Source organism: Diabrotica undecimpunctata, chromosome 4, assembly GCF_040954645.1.
Source record: "Diabrotica undecimpunctata isolate CICGRU chromosome 4, icDiaUnde3, whole genome shotgun sequence".
Taxonomy (NCBI): Eukaryota; Metazoa; Arthropoda; class Insecta; order Coleoptera; family Chrysomelidae; genus Diabrotica; species Diabrotica undecimpunctata.
In genome coordinates, this window is record NC_092806.1 from 20,352,697 (window position 1) to 20,374,396 (window position 21,700).

Below are 21,700 nucleotides of genomic sequence, written 5' to 3' on the forward strand. Positions count from 1 at the left end.
GCTATTTTGAAGGTTTTTATATGACTTATAAGTTTATTATTCTCTCAAATTTGTCTCAAATGCTTCTCTTTTTTGACATTAATTTGTTCTCAGTAACAGTTACTGATGAACTGTCAAAGAGACAGACGGTCCCTTTGACAGTTAATCAGTCCCACATGGTAAATTGCCAGTATTCGCTTTTGTGTCCTTCGATCCATCGTTGCATCGGTTTATTCGGTGTATTCTTATTTACATTTCATATATGTATTTTTTTAAATAGTTGATTTATACTAATGGTAATATTACAGATACAGAAAAGATGAAGACGGCGTTCACAGACTTCAAACTGTCAGATACGAGAGCCTGGAAGTTACACAGGAGATGATTCGCAGCGAGTCAATGCAAACCAATAATGTGATAGAACCGTCGACTTATAACCTCGATTACGACAACGATGCTAAGTCGATGACCGTTTTATCGACCTCTAAAAGGGGAGAGCATGGCAGAAAAAAAGCGGAGGCAAATAACGTGATTTTGACTATAAAAGATGTAGATGATGAAGGGAACGTTGTAAATTGTAAAGTGGTGAAGTCCAAAGTGGTGAATGCTAGCCATGTGAAACATTTAAAAGGTGTAGTTCCACTACAAAATGCAGAAGAATCGGACGACTCAAGTGAGTCTACTGAGATTGATGTAAAATGTTCAGCAAATGATGATAATAACGAAATAACTATAAAGTATGAGAAAGTTGGCTTTAATGAAGAAGTGGACGGAAGCAGTACCAGTATATTGGATTATAAGATTTTCAAACATTCAAAATGTTAGAATTTTATAAATACTTTTATCATAATTTTTATTATTTTTAAAACAACAAATAAAAATAAAATATTACTTATCCGAGGGTCTTGTTATTTCAAATTATTTCAAAATTTCTAGTAGTCATTGCAAGTAGCTATTTATCAGTATTCAGTATTCATATTCAGATTAATTAAAGTCATTATTTTTATCTTTTTACATAAAAAATTATTACTAGCCGTTGTCGGGAATAACATAGCATTATTGCATATAATAATAATAATAATAATAACATTCTTGAGAAAACATGGAAAGCATTAGAAAGAAATGTTTAAGAATTAATGTCTACCTGGGAGGAAGTTGGAAAATTATAAAGAACCAAAGGAACAATAATAGTAAAGAAGTAGTTTGATAAAAAAAAACCAAAAGAATGAAAATAATATTACAAAACGTTATTACATGAAAACAGAGAAGAATTAGAAGGAAACGAAGATATCAACAACGTACATTCTACAAATCGTTCAAATACGGCAAATCTGCATGACTTTACGGCATGCGCACAGGCCAACAGCAAGAGCTATTGAAATATAGCACTATAACTGTACTTGAACTTCTAATAACACTGTACCAAAGATACATCAATGGCGAGGAAGTGTACAAATTTACCATAAATTTGTACATTGAAAAACTTTTTATTTTTATTTAAAGACTCCCCTTATTTCTAAACTTGGACTAGTCCCTTCAAACCAGTCCATTCTCGGCCCTGAACTATTAACAAGAAAGACAACTAAGAAGTTCTTTAAAAATATACAGTCGCCAAGCAACCTCCGTAAGAAAAGGTCGGACAAGCAATAGATTGCGACCAGCCATTCCATTTCTTAATACACTATTTCCTTATTATCTAGTTTTGTGGCCAGTATTGTTGGCAATCAGTGCATGTGATAAAAAGAATTAGATGTTGTTATTGCTGTTCTTATTGTAAGTAATAAACTTATATATACTTTCAACTTTTCACTTGTTTTAAGTCGCGGTGTTGCCAAAACGTGCCGCGAGTGCATAAACGATTTTCCGATCCAACAACGGTTTTAATATCGCATAAACACTTACTGTTATCTATAAACAATAAACTTATATAGATAATTTCTACATTGATACATGCTATTTTTTGCAGTTCTAAAGGCTATTTTTTTTCCTTTTAATAAAGATACATTTGACTAATCTTATTTAAGGCTTTACCAATTTATTGTTTACCCCTATCTCTTATCAAGGGAATAACCTTTCAGGTGCTGGATTCCCCAGCTGGTCCTTCGTTTCTAATGAGTACATCAGAAGCTTTGTGCGATAAGAAAGAATCTTCCATCGAACCAGCAAAGTTCGCTACGGCGAACTCCTTATTCGTACAGGAAGCACTGTCGTTGCGCAAGTGTTGTGAACTGACCAAATCCGGATAGTTGCTTTCATGGACTAAGAACAGCTTAGTTTCGCGGCATGAAAGAATGCATCACGTATCTAGTTTGGATCGAAGGTTAACTAGTCCTGCTCGTATAAACATGGCAATCGTCCAATCGACATATACGTATCGTGTTTCTTGTATTAATGCTTCTTTTAACAACTATTGCCAGACCGTTATGTTACAGTAAGCCAGGTAGATGGAGGAGACAATAACCAGTACCTGCCGGTAACGCTAAAATAAACCTGGGTGATGAACCTGTTATGTTCCAGTAAGTCAGTTAGAAGAAGAAAACAGAAAACTTTGACCTAAGTAATAGAGAAAAAATTGCACAAAGCATATAATAGTGTACCTATCCCTGGAAAGTAAGATTTTGGTAGACCCTAGAACAAACCGATATTAACATAGAACTAATAAGGCCATTAAGAATATGCACCAAAATAATTACAAAAGACTGTACAAAAATGTTAACATAGAAGAGATACATGTTGCAAAGATGTATAATACAACCACTTCTACTTTTTTTTTCATCACTAGGTGGGGAATCTGCAAACAGACACCGGAGGTAAACAATTCCGACAGTGCTGGGTTCCTCAAACTAAAAATCCCTTCAGAATCACGTCGACCAGCTTGGTCCTGGGTCTGACCCCCTTGTCCTCCGTAACTCCGATGTGGCCGGGACCACCTAAACCCCACCCCTCTCATTAGGGAATCGGGTTGGGATTTTCCGTTAGAACTTAACTTCTCCCAGATTATTTCGCCCTTCTTTTGCCAGATTCTCAGTCGCTTGGTCTAACCTGCTGCCTAACCAGATTTTTTACTTCGCGTTCCTTTCTACTATTTATCTATTTGTCGCCGTCCGTCTGCACCTCAGTCGCCACCCACTTCATTCCACTTGCACTGTTGCCCACTCGTGCTTGCCGCCGCTCTGACTCTTTTATTTATACTTGCCTTTACCCCTGTGTTGTCAACCTCTCCTCCCTACTTCTGCGAGCCCAGTTCTGCCTCCTCGATAGCTGCTAGAACTGCATCTAGCTCCTCCTCTTCCTTCTCTTTTAGCGACAGCACCTTTCTCACATAGTTGTGGATTTTGTTCCACCAGCGCTCATTCATCACTATCTTCCCTACCATCTCTCTCGCAGACTCAAATATTGTTTCTAGTTTATTCCTTTCTCTTATCCATCTGACCCACTCTAAAAAGGTATGTGGCACAGTGTCGGAAGACCCTCAATATAGAAATTGTCCGATTCGACCTTTTTGAACATGTGCAAGTAACCACGGAAGCTCCTGTATCTTGTGAGCACTTGCATCAGATAATAGTCTATGCTTCTGTGCTCGCAGTCTAGCCAGCTCCGCAGATTCGGTATCAGTGAGTTCGTCCACTGTGCCACATCTTCCGTTACATCCCACTCATCCTGCCACATCCAAATGGATGTGGCCCTCTCCTCGCTTCTGACGTTCTCCCCTTGTATCTCACTATTTCTCCGTTGAAATATACTCTCTCTCTCTCTCTCTCTCTTTCTTTCTCTCTCTCTCTCTCACCACACATGTAAAGGGACACAGCCGGTGTAAGCACTTGCTACCCGCAGCAGACTAGTAGTCCGCGCGTATCAAGAGCCTCTTTTACGCCTGTGTTTTCACAGTCGCACTCCATACTGATGTTGCGTACAAAATGATAGACTGCACAACCCCGTGTAAAACCCTCCTTTCCGATTTGGGTCCCCCGCTATTGGGCATTACCCTCCCCAGCGCAGCCGCCCTTTGTCAAGATCACTAAGACCACTCCCAAGTACCTAACGTACTTCTTAGGAGTGATCGGCACAGTCGCACAATCAAATAATTGTATCTCTCTGGCTTTTAAGGACTATCGCCTATGTCTTCTTCGCTGCGAGACTCAAACCATAGTCATTCATCCAGTCCTGGATCAGGACACTTGTATACCATACCCGGAACAAGAGTTCCTTCATATGCCGCGCTGTTACCAGCATCGTGAAATCATCCGTGAATGCGAAGGGGGTAACCCCCTCTCCAAATTCGCAATTCATGATCCCGTCGTAGTCAGGTTCCACAGTAGCGGGCCAAGGACGGACCCCTGGGGCACCCTAGCCGTAACGTCTACAATCACGCCTCTCCCAACCATGATTTTCCTCTCGGACAGATAATTAAAGACGATATTCATCAAATATGTCGGACAGTGCTTCGCCGCTATAGAATCCAGCGTAGGGGACCACTGCAAAGTATTAAAAACGCTTCAGATGTCGAAGAGGAGTAGAACCGCCCACATGTTGCGGCCTTCCCTCTTCTCCACCTCCCGAAACTCACCATCAACGCATCTACCATACTCTTACCCTTGCAACATCCATACTCCCTTGGGGACAACCACTTCTAACTAGTTTTGGTAGGCAGAGTCATTGCCTGTACTATTTTATGTATATTAAAGAAAGCAACATTTAGTGTTACTGAATCACTAGTAGGACATGCAGAGTAAATCATGTGTATGAAAATTAATATATTCGATCGCTTTTAGTTGCCAAAAATGTTCTCTATTAAGTTTTCATTTTTCATGCAACAATTAACTTTTATTGCATTTTACTGCCTAAATTTACTAATTTAGTCATTACCTATTGCGCATATATGTGCGGTTCCAACGCTAGGTATTCAGACTTGATTTGTTTTACCATTAGTTTATAAAAATATGCCCTATGTGGTAAAAGAAACTGCTAGAGTATTTATTCAACCTATTTAATTGATATCACATTATTATAAAAATATATAAATATAACTTAAATAATAAAAATCGTATAATTTTTATGCCTAAAAGAAGTTGAGCTAGCAAAATTAAGTCTTATTTGTATAACTTCTTATGGAAAGGATCCAGGATACTACAATCTGATCTTGCTATACTTATTATATTTATACCTATCCGAAATATAAGCGAAATATAGTGAAATTATCAGTAACAGTTGATTTAAATCCTATAAAGCATTGCAAAATACAAGATGCTAAAACTACAGGAATAGCGTAGGAAGGAGAAAATAAATTTAATTATGATTTATGAAAAAAAATACACATCATAATTTAAAGCTAATGAGTAACAAGAGACTTAAGACTTGAGAGTTAATTCCATCAACGTCAGAAACTTGAAAAAACAAAGTCAAAGATCAATAATTAAGGTAGTAGCGATAGCAACGGTTACCTAAAGGCATATAACCTAAAAAAAAAACCGAAAAATGAGTTTAAGCAGAAAAGTGAATTATATAAAAGCATAAATAATGTAGATATATAATTCAAAGGAAAAGCCTCAAGCAAAAATCTCCTTTGGAGAAGGGAAATATAGACGAGATTCCTGAGATCTATTATTGCTACCAACTGCGAGATCCCAGTTGGTAGCAATCGTTATCGTCGGAAACAGATATATTAAGTATTGAGAATACACTAGCTGAAAAATATATGTATTTATTAGGCTGTATTTATATACCTATAACACTTTGAGAGCACCCTTCATTGAAACTCTTGAAAATGTTGTACCTAGTATTTAATTGATCTAGAACATTTTTCTGTCAGTGGGTAAATAAAAATATCTGTCAAACCGATGCTCGTGCCATATGGTATTAGCATGAAACATAAAAGCAGATTTAGCTAGATCCTTTCCAAGGAAACAAACATACTCATAGATAATATTTTAAACAAATATTACACAAAAAGGCAATATGTACATAAGATTTATAGAAATATTTACATAAAATAATATAAAAAAAAAGATTTTGAGTATTATTCGTTGGCAGTAGATCAAAAATAATAAATAATGTAACAAGGTTTAGTTAAAATGAAATGAACTGTTAGATATTTACTGAAAACTAGAAATATGAGTATATATAAGAGTTTAAGTACTTTTTTTAAGAATATGTACAAAATAGTTCTTGGTTCCGATAAATATAGGCAACATTGTAAACAATTAATTAATATAAGTGATAGATGTTAATGAATATAAAAAGGAAGCAAAGAATTAAAAATAGGACAATTTAAATAGAACAATTCTCAGAATTCATTCAATTCAGAAAAATAAAAGAGCGAATACGAAAAAAATATTAATAGATAAGGAAAAGGTTAAAGATGAAATAAGGTTGCCTTATTTAAGAAACTCCAAATATAATATATGATTACGAACACACTGGAGGAATATTGAACAATTTTAGTAAAGGCTTCATTATTCGTTGTGTTTCGAGGTTTATTCTTTCATTAAGAGCGATCAATGAGTGGTTTTTAATAATTGAGCTCCCTTAATGTGTCTTTGTTGAGATTATTCTGTAGTGATTCACTGTATATTAGAAAATTTTAGTAAGGCTTCATTATTCGTTGTGTTTCGAGGTTTATTCTTTCATTAAGAGCGATCAATGAGTGGTTTTTAATAATTGAGCTCCCTTAATGTGTCTTTGTTGAGATTATTCTGTAGTGATTCACTGTATATTAGAAAATAAAACTGGAGGGAGTAGCTAATATCGTTTGGTGGGTTCTATAAAAATATATCTAAGAATCATCTGTGTTCCTTACATTTTTTTAGAACAATAAAATAATCAAGAAAAGTCATTATGATGATCACAATGATGAACACATTAAAAGAGCTCAGTCAATTTCCCTTTTCACATTCGACTATTATTTCCCATCCAACTGACATTGTTTCCTCTCGCGTGCATCGGTAGAGAATTCCTACTACCATATATCTCTTCCTCAAATGCTTGATTTACATGACCGTTTTCGAAAACTTCCTTTGCAGGTATACTGCTGGCCACGCTACTTCTATGAGTTCTTTGCACGTTGTTGTTGGTTCCAAAATCGTTCTTGGCGCCAAGCGTTTGCATATGCGATTTTCTGCGTTCTGCCATAACGGAATTGATTCTGACTTCTAAAGCTTTCATCGTTTCTCGACGCATGGTCATACGACGGCTGAGAACAGGAGTACCTGGAAATATAATGAATATAAAATATTGATCCGACACGTAATTATTTTAACAAAATTATGTTATTGTTATGTTAATAACAAAAAAGCATGCTGTTTTTTTTTCAATATATCAGAATTTGAATATTTAGTAGGAACCATAACGAACACGGGAAAAGAAGGAAAAAAAAATAGACAAATGAATATTGATGGTGATGATTGATAGAGATAGACATAATGAACAGATTAATTAAGGGGAGCAGAGTGATAGGGTAACTAAATTCAATAGGTAAACCAAAAACTGTGTCGAGAACAGCTAAATTGCGAGCATATGAGACACTAATCTTAATGTATGCCAGCGAAACGTGGCTTATGAACCAGCAGGAAGAAAAGAAAGCAGAGATCTGAGAAAAAAAGGTGCTCAGAAAAATCTTCGCAGGAATGCAGATGGCAAAGAATATTTGAAAAAGCCGAACAAAGAAAAAAATCATGAGGATGTATTGTTAAAACAATATTCAGGAATGGATATTGTTTTAACGTGTTAATGGATTTTTTTTTCTTCAACTCCCTTTATCTTGAAAACGAATGGCGCTACAATAAACTTCTCCTGAAGAACATTGATCTACCGAGTGTTTGGCTCAGTAAAATCCAAATCCACTCTTAGTACGGCTAGACAAATAGACTAAACACACAGTGACACAACTGTCTTGTGAAATACAAATAAACTTTGATTCTAATGAATCATAAACATATTTGCGGCTTCAGTATATCCCGAACGATGAAAAAATCATAAGGAACATCAACCAACCTCCGTCTGGATTGGCGTTGAGTTTCGCAAATCGCTTCTTAAATGCAACGTCCAGCGTTCCGATTTGCCTCTTCTTCTGCGCAGCCTTTTCTATATTATGTATGGTCTTTCTTCTTCCTATTCGATCCGGACCAGAGCCAGAGTCGTTGTCGTAATCTCCATCGATGCCTTGAAGTCGTTGTAGTTGTTTGACAATCTCTACCGCTTGTTTATCCAATAGAGCGTTAGGAGACATCTCTTCTTTCTAGAAGTATAACATATTTCATAGAATAAGTTCTCAAAAAACTATATAATAATCTTTGTATCTAAACTTACAGACAAAAAACTGCTTATTTTATTTTAAATCTTTATATTTTTTGTCTTTAAAGCATTTGTGATATATGTATTTTGCTAAATATTGTTCATTTGAGTGTTTTTAAGCATTTGTAATTTATTACAGGTAAAATAATGAAGCTGTTCTAAGAGAATCAGTGTATTAGTCAAAAAATGGTAAGAATAATTCAGAAGGACGGCTAAAATATAAAATACCCTGAAACGGTTCCTCGGCTTATGCCACATCACAAAATAGAAAGAAGCGTCAAAGAATATAGAGGCATATATGCGTCTATATTCTTTGATACTACATCAGTAGTGGTAAGCTGGTAAGGTCCCACTTCTTCTTTTGGTGCCTATCCTCTATGGATGTTGGCAATCACGTTGGTCCATACAACTTTGTTGACAGCTGCTCTAAATAGATGTATGGTAGTCATTCCTGCCCACTGTCTGATGTTATTCAACCACGATGTCCTTCTGCGCCCTTGAGATCTTTTGCCTTCTATCTTGCCTTGTAAAATTAGTTGAATTAGTTGATACTTCTCATTGCGCATCACATGCCCTAAGTATGTCATCTTTCTGATTTTCACAATACGCATAATTTCCAGATCTTTATTCATACGTTGGATCACGGTGTTGTTTGTAACATGATGGATGTAGGAAATTCTGAGCATGCGGCGGTAGCACCACATTTCGAAGGCATCTAATCGTTTGGATGTTGCCTCCGTCAAGGTCAAGGCTTCGACTCCATATAAAAGGACAGAAAAGACATAGCATCTCAAGACTCGTGTTCTTATATCAATGTTCAAGTGCATATTACATAAAATCTTCCTGATGCGTTTGAAGACAGCTCTCGGCTTTTCTATACGACATCTTATTTCCTGTGAGTGGTCCCATTCCTTATTTAGGCTGCATCCAAGGTATGTAATTTTGTCGATTATTTTCAAGGGTTCATTATTAGCTGTGAATTGGCGCTGAAGTTAAGGTGTGAAGATCCCACATACTGATAAATCGTGTTCCTACGAGATATACTATCTTAAATACATCCAAGGGATAGCAAGCTTTTGTTAGAAGTTGGTAAACTTTTACACTTTTCGTGTATCTTCTTAAAGAAGTTGTTATAAGTGTTAAATGTAACTTATTTTATTATTAATAATGTAAAATACTCTAGTCAACAACATTTAGCAATTTAAATCACTGAGGTTTTAAAGAAAAAAAAAATAATGCAGACAAAACTTAAAAATATTTTCGTTTGTAAGTATAGTTATATAAATTTTGTCTTACATTTCTGTAAATATTAAATAAAAAAACCTTTACCTGTTTGGTACAAGACAGGTTGAGTTCAGTTGAAGCCAGTATATGTGCTAGGGTACCGAATCTATGGAACAACATAGCAACGAATTGGATGACCAAGATCAAAGCGAAGAAGAACACGAACACCAAACCAATCGGTTCCAGTTGAAGATATTCTTTACTGATGTGTACCTAAAAAATAGATATGACGTTTTGGTGCAAAGATGTCGAGAGAAGTGTATTGTGCATCAATAGATAGTACCCAACTTTTTTTAAGAATTAATATAATAAATTGATGTATCGTTTTAATTTCAAAAGCACTTGACTTAAGCAATAACAGGTAAAGTAAACTAACAGTGTTATTTCCTTACTGTACCCGATTTTTGTTTTTAATTAGTTCGTATATGAGTGAGTATATCAGTCTGAACTTCGTAAATTTTGTCTTCAGTTTAAACAAATAAAGGAATGATACAAATTTTTGGATTAGAGATATTGTAAACTTTTACTGCGTATATACTTAAACTGAGGGATTAAAGCAGATAATAAGATCAGCAGAGCTATGCTAAGCTTTACGAATATTATCATAAAAGTGATCATTTTTATTGATTGAACATTATATTATTGAATAAATATAAGGTTGAATGCTCGAATAAATGAACTTTTATCAAATAAAAGGCATATATCGAGCACAGTTTAATTTAATCTTGCCCAAGTACTTTCGATCCCTAGATCATCTTCAGGGGCATTTCGTCAATTGCGGCTTATCCGACAAGAACAAAATGTCATAAACATATAATTGTACATCACACTATACTACAAAAGGACAAACAAACACTTTAAAATTATTGAAGAATAGCTACATTGCGCGCAGAAGCCGGAGACAGAATGAATTTTGTCTCCGGCTTCTGCACGCAATGTAGCTATTCTTATGAATATTTATGAATATATGTCTGAAGAATCCGTTTGTGATTTTTAGGTTGTTTAGTGCGCATATCAATTAGACGTTCTCCGTTATCGTTTTGGTCATCCTCTCCAAATCTCCCCACTGCTTTATCATTTTGTTTCCTTCCGGTTTTGCCGTTAAGGTCTCCTAATATAATTATCTCCACATTCTTCTTGATTAGCTCTATTTGGTGTTGAAGTTGTTGAGTGAAATTTTCTTTTTATACTTTCAGGGAATCGTCTGTTGGTGCATATACCCGGAGTATCACTGTGTCTTCACCGTATATGTCTATATGCATTTTAATTATCATCTCGTTGATTGGCTCCCATGTTCTAACCCTATTCTTCCACTTATTTTTGATTAGTATTCCCACTCCTGCCTTTGCTCTACATTCCTTATTAACTCCGCTCCAGCAGTGGATATGGTCTTCTATTGTTTTCGTTCCATTTCCTTTCTTTTTGGTTTCTGTTGTTACTAGTATGTCGATGTGGCTTTCTCTAAACTCCTTGATCACTTCCGTCGCCTTTTTGTCCCATCCTTGTATATTCTACGTTGCACATATAAATGTTCTTCGAACTCTTCGGAACATTGCCTCCCCGTATCCGATTATCAGAGGTGTGGATTTCCATCCGGGGATGTGTTTCCGTATTTGGCTTTTTCATCTTGCGATTTTCATTTTTCTTACCCTTACGTTTTTCTGTGTGGTATGTTGTTAATTCCTATCGCCACAACCCCCGTTTGGAGGTTTGGAGGTTTCAGACGAAAACTGCCGTTCTTAATAAAAAGATTATAGTTTTTACTATTTTATAGTCAATTTTATGTAAATCTTATGAGTTTTTGCAATAAGTTCGAAAACGTAATAATAATATAGTGAGTGATGTTTACGTCAACAATCTCGTGAGTGTCGTTTACAATGTACCTAAATAACTATGGTAAATAATTTTAAAATTGTCAGTCTTTTTGAATAACTCTTCAACAAAGAATAAATCTGGTAAAGTGTTATGGTACTGGTGCTGTTTTGTACACTTATAAGATTCGAATATTTAATGAAAATATCCTGCTGTATTCGTTACGTGTAATAAATCAATAAAATTGTTAAAGAAATTGAATGATCAGACAGTATCTGTGGCAGAGAAAACAAAATCTAAACAAACGTACCTCTAGATTTATCTACAGCTATGTCTCTATAGATCCTACCAGTTAGATATTTGAAATAATGGTTTTTATTGAATTGCATTGGACAATGAAACGATACGTATCTTAAAGCTATCTTTAAATCATCAAAGGAGTTCGATAAGTGGCACACTTATTTAATCATCGCTAAATCTGGGTTAATCACAAGTGTACCAGTTGCAGCCGCAGACAACATACCATTTTGTATTAATATTAGCCAAATTGTAATCCTAAAGCATTCTTACCAGATACTATTTTTATATTACTTAAGCATTTTATCGTAAAAAAAGTTGGGTTTTAAATTTATAATTGCAACATATAACATGCATGTCATAACAAAAATCACTGAATGTTTTTAATTAACTCGAAATATTATTTGATTAAAAGAAAAAGAAGAGAGTAAAATATCCTGTCTGAATGATTTATTAAAACAAGTTTTTATCACAAAGGTATATTAATTGTATATATATTCAGGGATTCTACAGTATTCATTGCGTTCCCTTGCTCAACCGTTTCCATCTCTCTCTGTTGTCCCATTCTCCATATTAATTGTCATTGTCTTATTTTCAGATGATACCTTGGGATATTATCAAATGATCAGACTTAATATAAGCGTTTTAAGGTTTAGTCAGATTCTCTTTTCTCAAGATTGAGTCGATCTTTTAGTATATTGGTCTAGCTAGTATATTAACATACTCTGTTACGTCCTTTACTCATTTATGTATATATCTGATGACCTTCTTTATTTATTTATTGTCTCGTTTAATTTTATATTAATCACTGTAGCTTGTAATAGATCTTCTTTTGACTGAGTTTAGAAGAAATTTGGTTGAGCTTGAAAATTACAATTTGTTTCCAAACCAGTTTTATTTCTCAACGCAATCTTTAATATTTACAATACATTTCCACTAGTGATATTTCAATGACAATATTCACTGTCTCAGCGTTCCTCTAAAAGTGTGCAAATTACTCATCTACATCAATAGAGCCACACCTGAAGATAGGTTGGATGTTCCAGCATTTTACAACACACATCTTTTAATTACCATATTACCAAGATACTATTGTGCATTGTCTTAATGCAACAAACATTTCTTCTTTAAATGGGCTCTGCATTCACCAACGCTTTCGTCTAGTTTTATTAAAAGTTAAGTATATTGTCTCCAGTTGGGATTTAACCTTTTTCAAGATAGTCAATCATCAAAATTCCTTACACGCCTTCCAAAGACATATGCCATAACCTTTCCACAAACGGTATCGTCTTTGGAGTTTAAAACCAGTTTTTATCCATTGATTATTTATTTTCGGTAACGTATCTATACAAGTTACCTTTGTTATTCTTATAACTTGCCAAACAGGGAAAGTGTTGACCAGTTGTGATGCGCAATAAATAGGTACACGTAGAATCCATCTTCCCCAAAGCTTATTTATGTTCTATTTGTGGTACAAGTTGAACATGCTCCTTTTTATATTCTTAAAACATTACTAATAATATCACGCATCGTTATAATGTATGCAGTCATATAGCAACCGCAAATAAATTTGGATTGGTGTTGCGTCTGCTTCTCCCAAGAATTTTATCACCGATTTTTTCTATTATCAAACCAACACAAACACTGTTAACTGCTTTAAGTTACCACCTACAGTTAAATGTAATTAATGTAAGGAGGAAAAGCACACGAATAGTGCTGCCATCTCTAGGCGGGATCAAAAACTTATCAGATCATCTTCTGTAAATTCTTATATGACATTACAGCATTATTTATTAATGCCCTCATAATCTTTTCGTATAGTTTCTCTTTTATAATGATATTAACGGCCAGATATTTAAATTTTAAGTTTCATAATTTCATTAGATAATTATTTTGACAACAAATAATTTGACATTAAGTGATTTTTGTTACGGTGTGGACAGTCTTTAGTATATAAATATATTATTCACAAATAGACAAAAACGACAGGAAAGTAAGGAACACAATAGACTTAGGAGTTAAGTATATACCTCATGAAAGTGTTTTGATATTATTTACGAATGTAGTCTCTATTATTTTGCAACTTTTAATTATTCAATTATGTACTTGATATTGAAAGAATGATGATGAATGTAGATGAAAATGAATATTTAGAATAAGTCGATTTTTGCGATGAAATGTGTAAAGCAGATTTTTAAAATATTTAAATATAAATTTTCATGTTTTATCGGCCACTATAAGAACTATGTTAGATTTTTACCTAACCATCAGAATACTGATTGAAAAAACCACAGAATATAATGTACCCTTACATATGGCATTAATTGATATCCACAGGGCTTTCGACGGTATTGAAACTTGTGAAAATCTTTCACCTTTGGTTTAAAAAATGTATTCAAACACCTGGATTGGAAGGAAAAAGGTTTAAATATTGATGGTGTAAGTCATTTCAGGTTTATGGATGACATAGTTAACTTAGTACAGTTATAAAGGAACTAGAACAGATGTCAAAAGAATTAAATGAGCAGTCAAACAAAATAGGTCTCAAAATTAACTTTCAAAAAACCAACATAATGAGTAATCTACAAATTAATCCCAATATGGCCTACAGAACAAAAACTACTGACGTCTAACATTTTAAGAGTAGACGTAATTGCTAAGAGTAGACATGAATGGAAACAAATAGAAGAGGCCTATGTTCAGAAGTGGGCAAACATGGAATGAAGAAGAAGAAAAAAAATATGGCAGTTTCAAAGTTTTTCTAACGATTTAATGTCATTATTCTAAAACGATTGGTCTTTCATTACGAAAAAGAGTAATACCGCAATTTCAAAGTTTTTCTAACGATTTAATGTCGTTATTCTAAAACGATTGGTCTTTGTACTCAAAATGTGCCTCAGTTTTGCAAATCACGTCATCAATTGATCCAAAGTCCTTTCCCTGGAACATTATTTTGGGGTCTGTAAGCAGTCTAGAATCGCGAGAGATCTGTCAAATACGCTGGATGTGGAAAGAAGTGCAATTCATAGACTCTTTTCATCAATGAGATAGATTTGTGTGACAATGCAATGACTTGGAGAAATAACACTTCTCCATCTGTGGCCGTTTTTTGAAATTTATTTCAACAATCGCACCAGTAATGCGATGATAATATAAGCAATTCATGATTTTTATTTTTCAAGATATTCGATGATTAAAATAATTAGAGTGTTCCATAAGGTAGATCCATTATTATAGATTATATATCGATGTAAAATAGTTAGAAACAACGTTCTGAATTGTCTGAATTATTTTCTTAATCGACTATAAGCAAAAGCGCTGTCCATTTTACAAGTGGATGTCTCGTTGATAAATGTTTATGCAAAATGGTAATGTCTTCCGTTCCTCTGCTATCTCAATCAACTTTAATTTACGATAATTTGAAAAACTTTTTCTGGACAATTGTCGAGTTTGGACCACCATTATCATCATCATGGTCCATAAGTTCAAAATAATAACAAAGAAGTTTAACACGGTCATTTCAGTCCAAAAAAACAAAAACAATATTCATCAGAAAAGAACCGGTCCTGGGATTCCCCCTCCTGTTTACTTATATCTGATGCGTAAACAGATATAATGGGGAGTTACTGTTTTCTACATTCAAGGTCATCATCTGCAAAGACTGGTCCACAGATCTAACATAAGAACAAAATAATTTCAAAAGAAATCAGCAAAAAACCAACCAGATTAAAATAGAAATTGATGGCATCAGTATTGAACAAGTAATGGAAGTAAAATACCTTGGAATTACACTGTCCAGCTATGGAGACCTGGATAAAGAAGTGAGAGTTCAAGTACAAAAAGCAAATAGACTGGCAGGATGCCTTAATAACACCATATGACAAAACAGACACATTAACACTTAGATGAAGTCAAGAATTTATAAAGCCAGTGTAAGACCAATAATGACATATGCCTCAGAAACAAGACCCGACATAGCCATAATACAAAGGCTACTGGAAACGGCAGATATGAGAGTATTGAGAAGAATTACAGGAAATACGCTGAGAGATCGAAAGAGAAGTAAAGACATTAGAAGAAAATGTAACGTAGTGTATAAATGAATGGACAAAAAATAGAAAAAAAGAATGGAATAACCACATAAGCGGAATGGGGGAGTACCGTGTCGTCAAAATAGCAAGAGATAAGCCACCAATCGGCAGAAAAAATATTGGACGACCGCGCAAAAGATGAAGTGACAACCTTCCATAGAGGTATTAATCCACCAATGAACAAACAGAATTGCTTATAAAGAGGAAGAAGAAGAAGATGATGATGATCTTCAGGATTATATGGTTTATATATTTGATATTTTTTATAATGTTTCACGTGAAGCAGAACACCTACTCCTAAGCACCTCTGTCTTTTTCGCTATATATGAGTAGACAATTTTGATATTTTACAGTGCCTTTTTCTTTCTTCCTGGTGTCCGAAAGCGCGCATATATCGATTTTGTAAATGTTCATTTCTAATAGTATCTCTTCGTCTCTCTTTGTACATGACTTAATCTTCCATTATGCTATTTTTAATTCGTTATCATTTTTCGTAGTCCTGTTCTTTTATTTTAAATAATTTTACTGCCTGTTTGAGCATTTATCTTAATTAATAAACCTTTACTTCATTTATAAAACGAACTACCGAAAATGTTCAGTCAGGTAATAATGGCTTTCGACAATGTGACGACTTTCTTGCACTTCATTCAATGAAAAACATAGTCAGAATCTGTTTAAACAACATCAATATTTAATAAGAGGAAACCTCTTCCTCCTCCCCTTTTCATCAGGCGTTTTTAGATGGACTCACAGGAGATGTTTTCACAGGAACCAAAGATAATATCCTTTATTATTTAGAAAGGCAAATAAAGAAAGCTAGGGTCGAATTGCAAGCTAGTAAAGTATGTGCTCATCGTCCATGTTTTGCAAACCTAATTGAAGTTTTTAACTTTCTCGCAATACCAAATAAACTGTGAAAGCTTCAGAAATCAATAGATATCGAAATAAGGTACTCTCCTTATAGTCTAGGCGGGATCTGTTTTGGATTGGACATTTTCCATAGGAAGCTATTTTTTTGCTGGAATCCCTTCAGGATGTGCCCAATATCAATAATCACGATATGCGCCAGTCGCAAACCCTGTGCTAAATTTTTTATTTAACAAAATCTGAAAACAATTGAAAATTTCTCATTTTTTTGCTCCTATTTTCGTTTATAATTCGGAAAATATTGATCCTAGAGATAAAATTATAAGAAATTAAAAGTTTCTTTATTCAATTTTACACAATATTTCGTTAGCTAGAAATTGAAAATTTAATGTTTATTGTTGAAAAAATAGCAATAATTGGAAAAAAAGTACAAAAAAATGAAGTTAATCCTTTAAATGTTTTCGACTTTCTAAACTTGACTTACAAGCTCCATATTCCGCCTGGAAGAACCTTTTAATATGTTTAAAACGTGTGCTAAATTTTGTTAAGATCGGTCGGATAGGTTTTGCATAATAATTTTGCAACCCAGCCTACTGGAAAAAAATCGCAAATTTTCAAATTTATAGTAAGCCCTAAATAAGGCCCTTAGATAGTTGCAAATTTTTTTACACATAAAGGAAGGCTGAAACTTTCAAACGCTTTTTGTAAAATTTAAATCGGTTCACTAGGAGAGCCTACAAAATTTTTTAAAGTTTTAAACATTTTTTATATATATTAGGCTTATAAACAAATTGAATAACTTTACGAGCTTTAAACATATCAATTTCAAACTTTATACACTTAAAGAATATTAAAATACGCTTCTTTAAAAAGATACATTCGGCCTACTGGTTGCCGAGATATTGAAGGTCAAAGTTGGCATACATTGGACGTGTAACCATAAGTGATAGAGGGCTCGTTTTTAAACAAATACCCTCGTCTTGTCAAGTACTTTTTATATGAAAAGTTTTACGTAATGCGCTTCATGGCAACATCCATAAAAAAGACAAATAAAAAACCGTTTTCGCGTAAAATGTCGCTCGGAATGCATGAGAGGTGGTGGTGGGGGACATTCACTCGAAATGTGAATCGGCGAGTTCAAAATCATAGCGCGCGCTAAAAATTGCATTATCTCGGCTTCTTGTTAACCAATTTTGCTCTTTTTTTTTAATCGATGTCTCGGACGACAAGGATTTCAAATATCATATTTTCAAATACCATTTTTAATTGCAAATTGGGAAATTTGCAATAAACAATTGTATGTTAAACAAGTAATTGCATTTTTTCTTCATGCATTTTTTTTGAGCTTGCAATTTATACATTGAAGTAAATTGTTACTTTTAGTAAACATATATGTATTTATAAATTGTTAATTTAAATAGTTAAAACAAAGGCGAACGAAAAAAAATTTTTTTTTCATAAATAAACTTTATTTTGACTAAATCTTCAATAATTTTGTTTTAAGTCTTTTTCTTTTTTTGGAAGAACAAGAATCTTCTGGTCTTATTTCTTCCTCAAAACCTTCATTTTCCATTTCAATATCTTCATCCTCGATCTGTAAATTTAATGTTTCTTCTCCTTCATCTGTAGCTTTATATTGTGCCTCTAGAAAATCTAAGGAATCCATCGACTCCATATCCATATCTCGTTCAACTTCTTCCAATATTTTACTGTGTTCAATATTTTTACATGTCTGACCATTGCAGTGAAGACAATAGTCAGAACATTTTGTATTGGCTCAAGACCATTTTGAGTTAGTTCCCACCCCCACTCAGTAGCATTCAGGTTATTTCCAATCCACTGCTGTACTTGGAAATATACACGAAGTGAGTGTTGCTCAGCTGCAGATTATGTTGGTGGCAGCATGGATAATTGAAAATTTTTATTTTTGCAACTTTTTTTAAAGCACAAGTAGCGAATTTTATTTAATGTAAAATCGCACTTTGAGTTGCCCATATACAATGCCGATATAATTTTACATCCGCTGCGTTTAATTTCTTCCTTAGTGGCACTTTTCTCATTAAAAATGGTTACTTCTTGCGATATATCATTATTTGTTGAAAACAATTTAACAATTTTGCTTTTTCCTTGATAAAAAAATGCAGAGGTTGTATCACAACCTTATAAATTTTGAAATTGATATGTTTAAAGCTCGTAAAGTTATTCAATTTGTTTATAAGCCTAAACAATGTTTAAAACTTTAAAAAATTTTCTAGGCTTTCCTAGTGAACCGATTTGAATTTTACAAAAAGCGTTTGAAAGTTTGAGCCTTCCTTTATATGTAAAAAATTTGCAACTATCTGAGAGCCTTATTTAGGGCCCACTATAAATTTGAAAATTTGCGATTTTTTTCCAGTAGGCTGGATTGCAAAATTATTATGTAAAACCTATCCGACCGATCTTAACAAAATTTAGCACACGTTTTAAACATATTAAAAAGTTTTTCTAGGCGAAATATGGAGCTTGTAAGTCAAGTTTAGAAAGTCGAAAACATTTAAAGGATTAACTTCATTTTTTTGTACTTTTTTTTCCAATTATTGCTATTTTTTCAACAACAAACATTAAATTTTCAATTTCTAGCTAACGAAATATTGTGTAAAATTGAATAACGAAACTTTTAACTTCTTATAATTTTTTCTCTAGGATCAATATTTTCCGAATTATAAACGAAAATAATAGCAAAAAAATAAGAAATTTTCAATTGTTTTCAGATTTTGTTAAATAAAAAATTTAGCACAGGGTTTGCGACTGGCGCATATCGTGATTATCGATATTGGGCACATCCTGAAGGGATTCCAGCAAAAAAATAGCTTCCTATGGAAAATGTCCATTATGGTCTGAATTTCTACAGATCCCGCCTAGTCTATTAAGGACAAAATCTTTTTTTTTAGGACAAAAATTTTTCGTTGAAATGCAGTATGGGAGTAGTTTTGTATTCATGGGTATTTTCTATATATACTTGTTCTTGTTTGATTTATTTAATAAAAAATGGTAACAAACAATCCATTTTTATTGCCGTGAAACATGTTTTTACGAGTACATAAACACAATGAACAATATTTAAAAATATTGTTTGAATTTATTGATTTTAAATTCAAGATGTTCTTGAAAATTAGTTAATCTTACTTCTGTAGCCGTATTCTAATTCTCGTAATCTACTTTTTATTTAAACTTATTAGATGAAAGGTATATTTCGCATGATAGGATGATTGTGATGTGATAAGATGGAAAATGAGAAGGATGAGCGATGGGTTGATTATGTTAGTAAAATGCAATGAAATGTGCGTTAGAAAAATGCTAAAGCCCTGTCAGTCAGTCAACCTTTTAATGAGTTAATTATATGATTCTTTGATATAGTGAAAATGTACATAGTGCTTTTTTTGTTCCCGACCGTAGTTTTAGTGATATGATATTTAATTTTTGTGGGCTTCTAGTTTGGTATCATTTAAAGTTCTTTGGTTATTTCCATCGGTAGGTATCAAAACAACGAGGAATACAATCATAAAGGACTATTGGCAAAAGAAAATAAGTTAATTTTCATTGAATAAAACTAGATTCTGGTAACGCATCCAGGAAGTTTGAGTTTTACAAGCCGATTTAGTAACTTACGCTTGATGCTTTGGATATGACCAATTAAATCATAAATACTGTATATTTAGGACATATTATTAAACTAAATTAATCGAATATTATATACGTTTCAGGATAATTAAACAGTATAGATATACCGAGTATTATAGATGGTTTAATTGTTATTGACTGGATTCTTTGACTATAAAAACTGAACTCGCTGCTTGTATATTATTTTTGTACACTCCGAAATGTTCAAAAAACTGTAAAATTTACCAAACATTAGTCTTGCCCCAGTGGACATTAATTGTGAGCAATGTTTTTAGAAGAATCAGTACCGTTTGCTTAACGTGTGTTTGTAGTATTCTGGTTATTTGACAAATGTTGCAAAAGATATAGTGTATTAATCACAAGTGTTCGAGTGACGTATGCCTTTGTTACTAGATTTCAGTTCGTAATTTATTATTTACTAATATACGTTTTAAAAGTTGCATATACAATGAAAATAAAAAAAGTTTTGAATAGAAAATATTTGTTATGAGTATTTTTTTAAGTTGCCAGCACTTGTTTGTAAGAAACTAGAAAGCCTTCTGAGACAAAACTATTTATTATACACAAAGTTGAAAATATCTCTGTGAGTGGCATATTTTTTCCCCTTATTTAACTGAAAATTCATGAAAATATTTAAAAAATGTATCCACTCGGGGTTAATTTTTAAATAAAACATTCTTTAAATTTAAATGCCATCTTCCCGAACATTCCTTCGGCTAATGCTGTATTTCCGTTTTTCAGCGTTCATACGTTTTTATCCAATGTTTACTTGACAATTTTCCTAGTGTTTCCTGGATTTGTTTATTTCTCTTTTTAATTTAATATCTTTTCTTTTAAATAACTATTACAATTAGTATTCATATTGGTTTTTGTTTACAAATTATGTCTAACTCTTCCGGGATTGTTAATATTTCATTATTGGAAGACTGGAAATCAAAGTAGAAGACTGAAAGTTTTTAAGTATATTATATAGTTTAATTAATGTTTGATTAAGTTTAATATTGGTATGTACTGTTTCTATATCTCAAACAAAATATGGCGTAAGCTCTTTGGATCTGTTATTTTAATTTTTCTCCATTTAAAGACAATTTATAGAGTCAGAGTAAAGTAAATAGATACTAGTTCTCTCCCTACTATTTCTGTTACTACTTTTAGGTCAAAAGTCATACTACGACCCATAAGATTGTCAACTCCTTTACTAGCCTTATCTAGTTTCTCAATGATTAGAACAGGTCACACAATTTTACTCCTCCCAGAAAGTATAATATAAGACGTTGTATGTTAGGTAACTTCTCTTCTTCTATCTCATATACTTCCAAATGATGTGTCCCTGAATTTCTTAAGGTGGCGTAGTTTGTGAGCATATAAATTGAGGTTCCATCCTCTACCTCAAATAATCTGTATTTTGTCACATTTACTAT

The 21,700-nt window shown here is 33.4% G+C and overlaps 2 protein-coding genes across 3 annotated transcripts in view; one reads left to right on the forward strand and one right to left on the reverse strand.

Moving 5' to 3' along the window:
• LOC140439277 (histone H4 transcription factor-like) overlaps nt 1-876 on the forward strand; it is a 28,103-nt gene extending 27,227 nt beyond the window's left edge. Inside the window, exon 8 of the mRNA XM_072529094.1 lies at nt 288-876. Within this exon, the coding sequence (XP_072385195.1) occupies nt 288-804 (517 nt within the window). The 3' untranslated portion in view covers nt 805-876. The remainder of the gene's footprint in view (nt 1-287) is intronic.
• Nucleotides 877-4,950: 4,074 nt separating this feature from the next.
• Nucleotides 4,951-21,700, reverse strand: part of kkv (hyaluronan synthase-like protein kkv) — a 252,467-nt gene continuing 235,717 nt past the window's right edge. For both annotated transcript variants that reach the window (XM_072529113.1, XM_072529112.1), the window contains exons 17-19: nt 9,598-9,765; nt 7,969-8,212; nt 4,951-7,184 (exon numbers count right to left, since the gene is read on the reverse strand). In XM_072529113.1, coding sequence (XP_072385214.1) covers nt 6,865-7,184; nt 7,969-8,212; nt 9,598-9,765 — 732 coding nt within the window. In that variant the 3' untranslated portion in view covers nt 4,951-6,864. The remainder of the gene's footprint in view (nt 7,185-7,968; nt 8,213-9,597; nt 9,766-21,700) is intronic.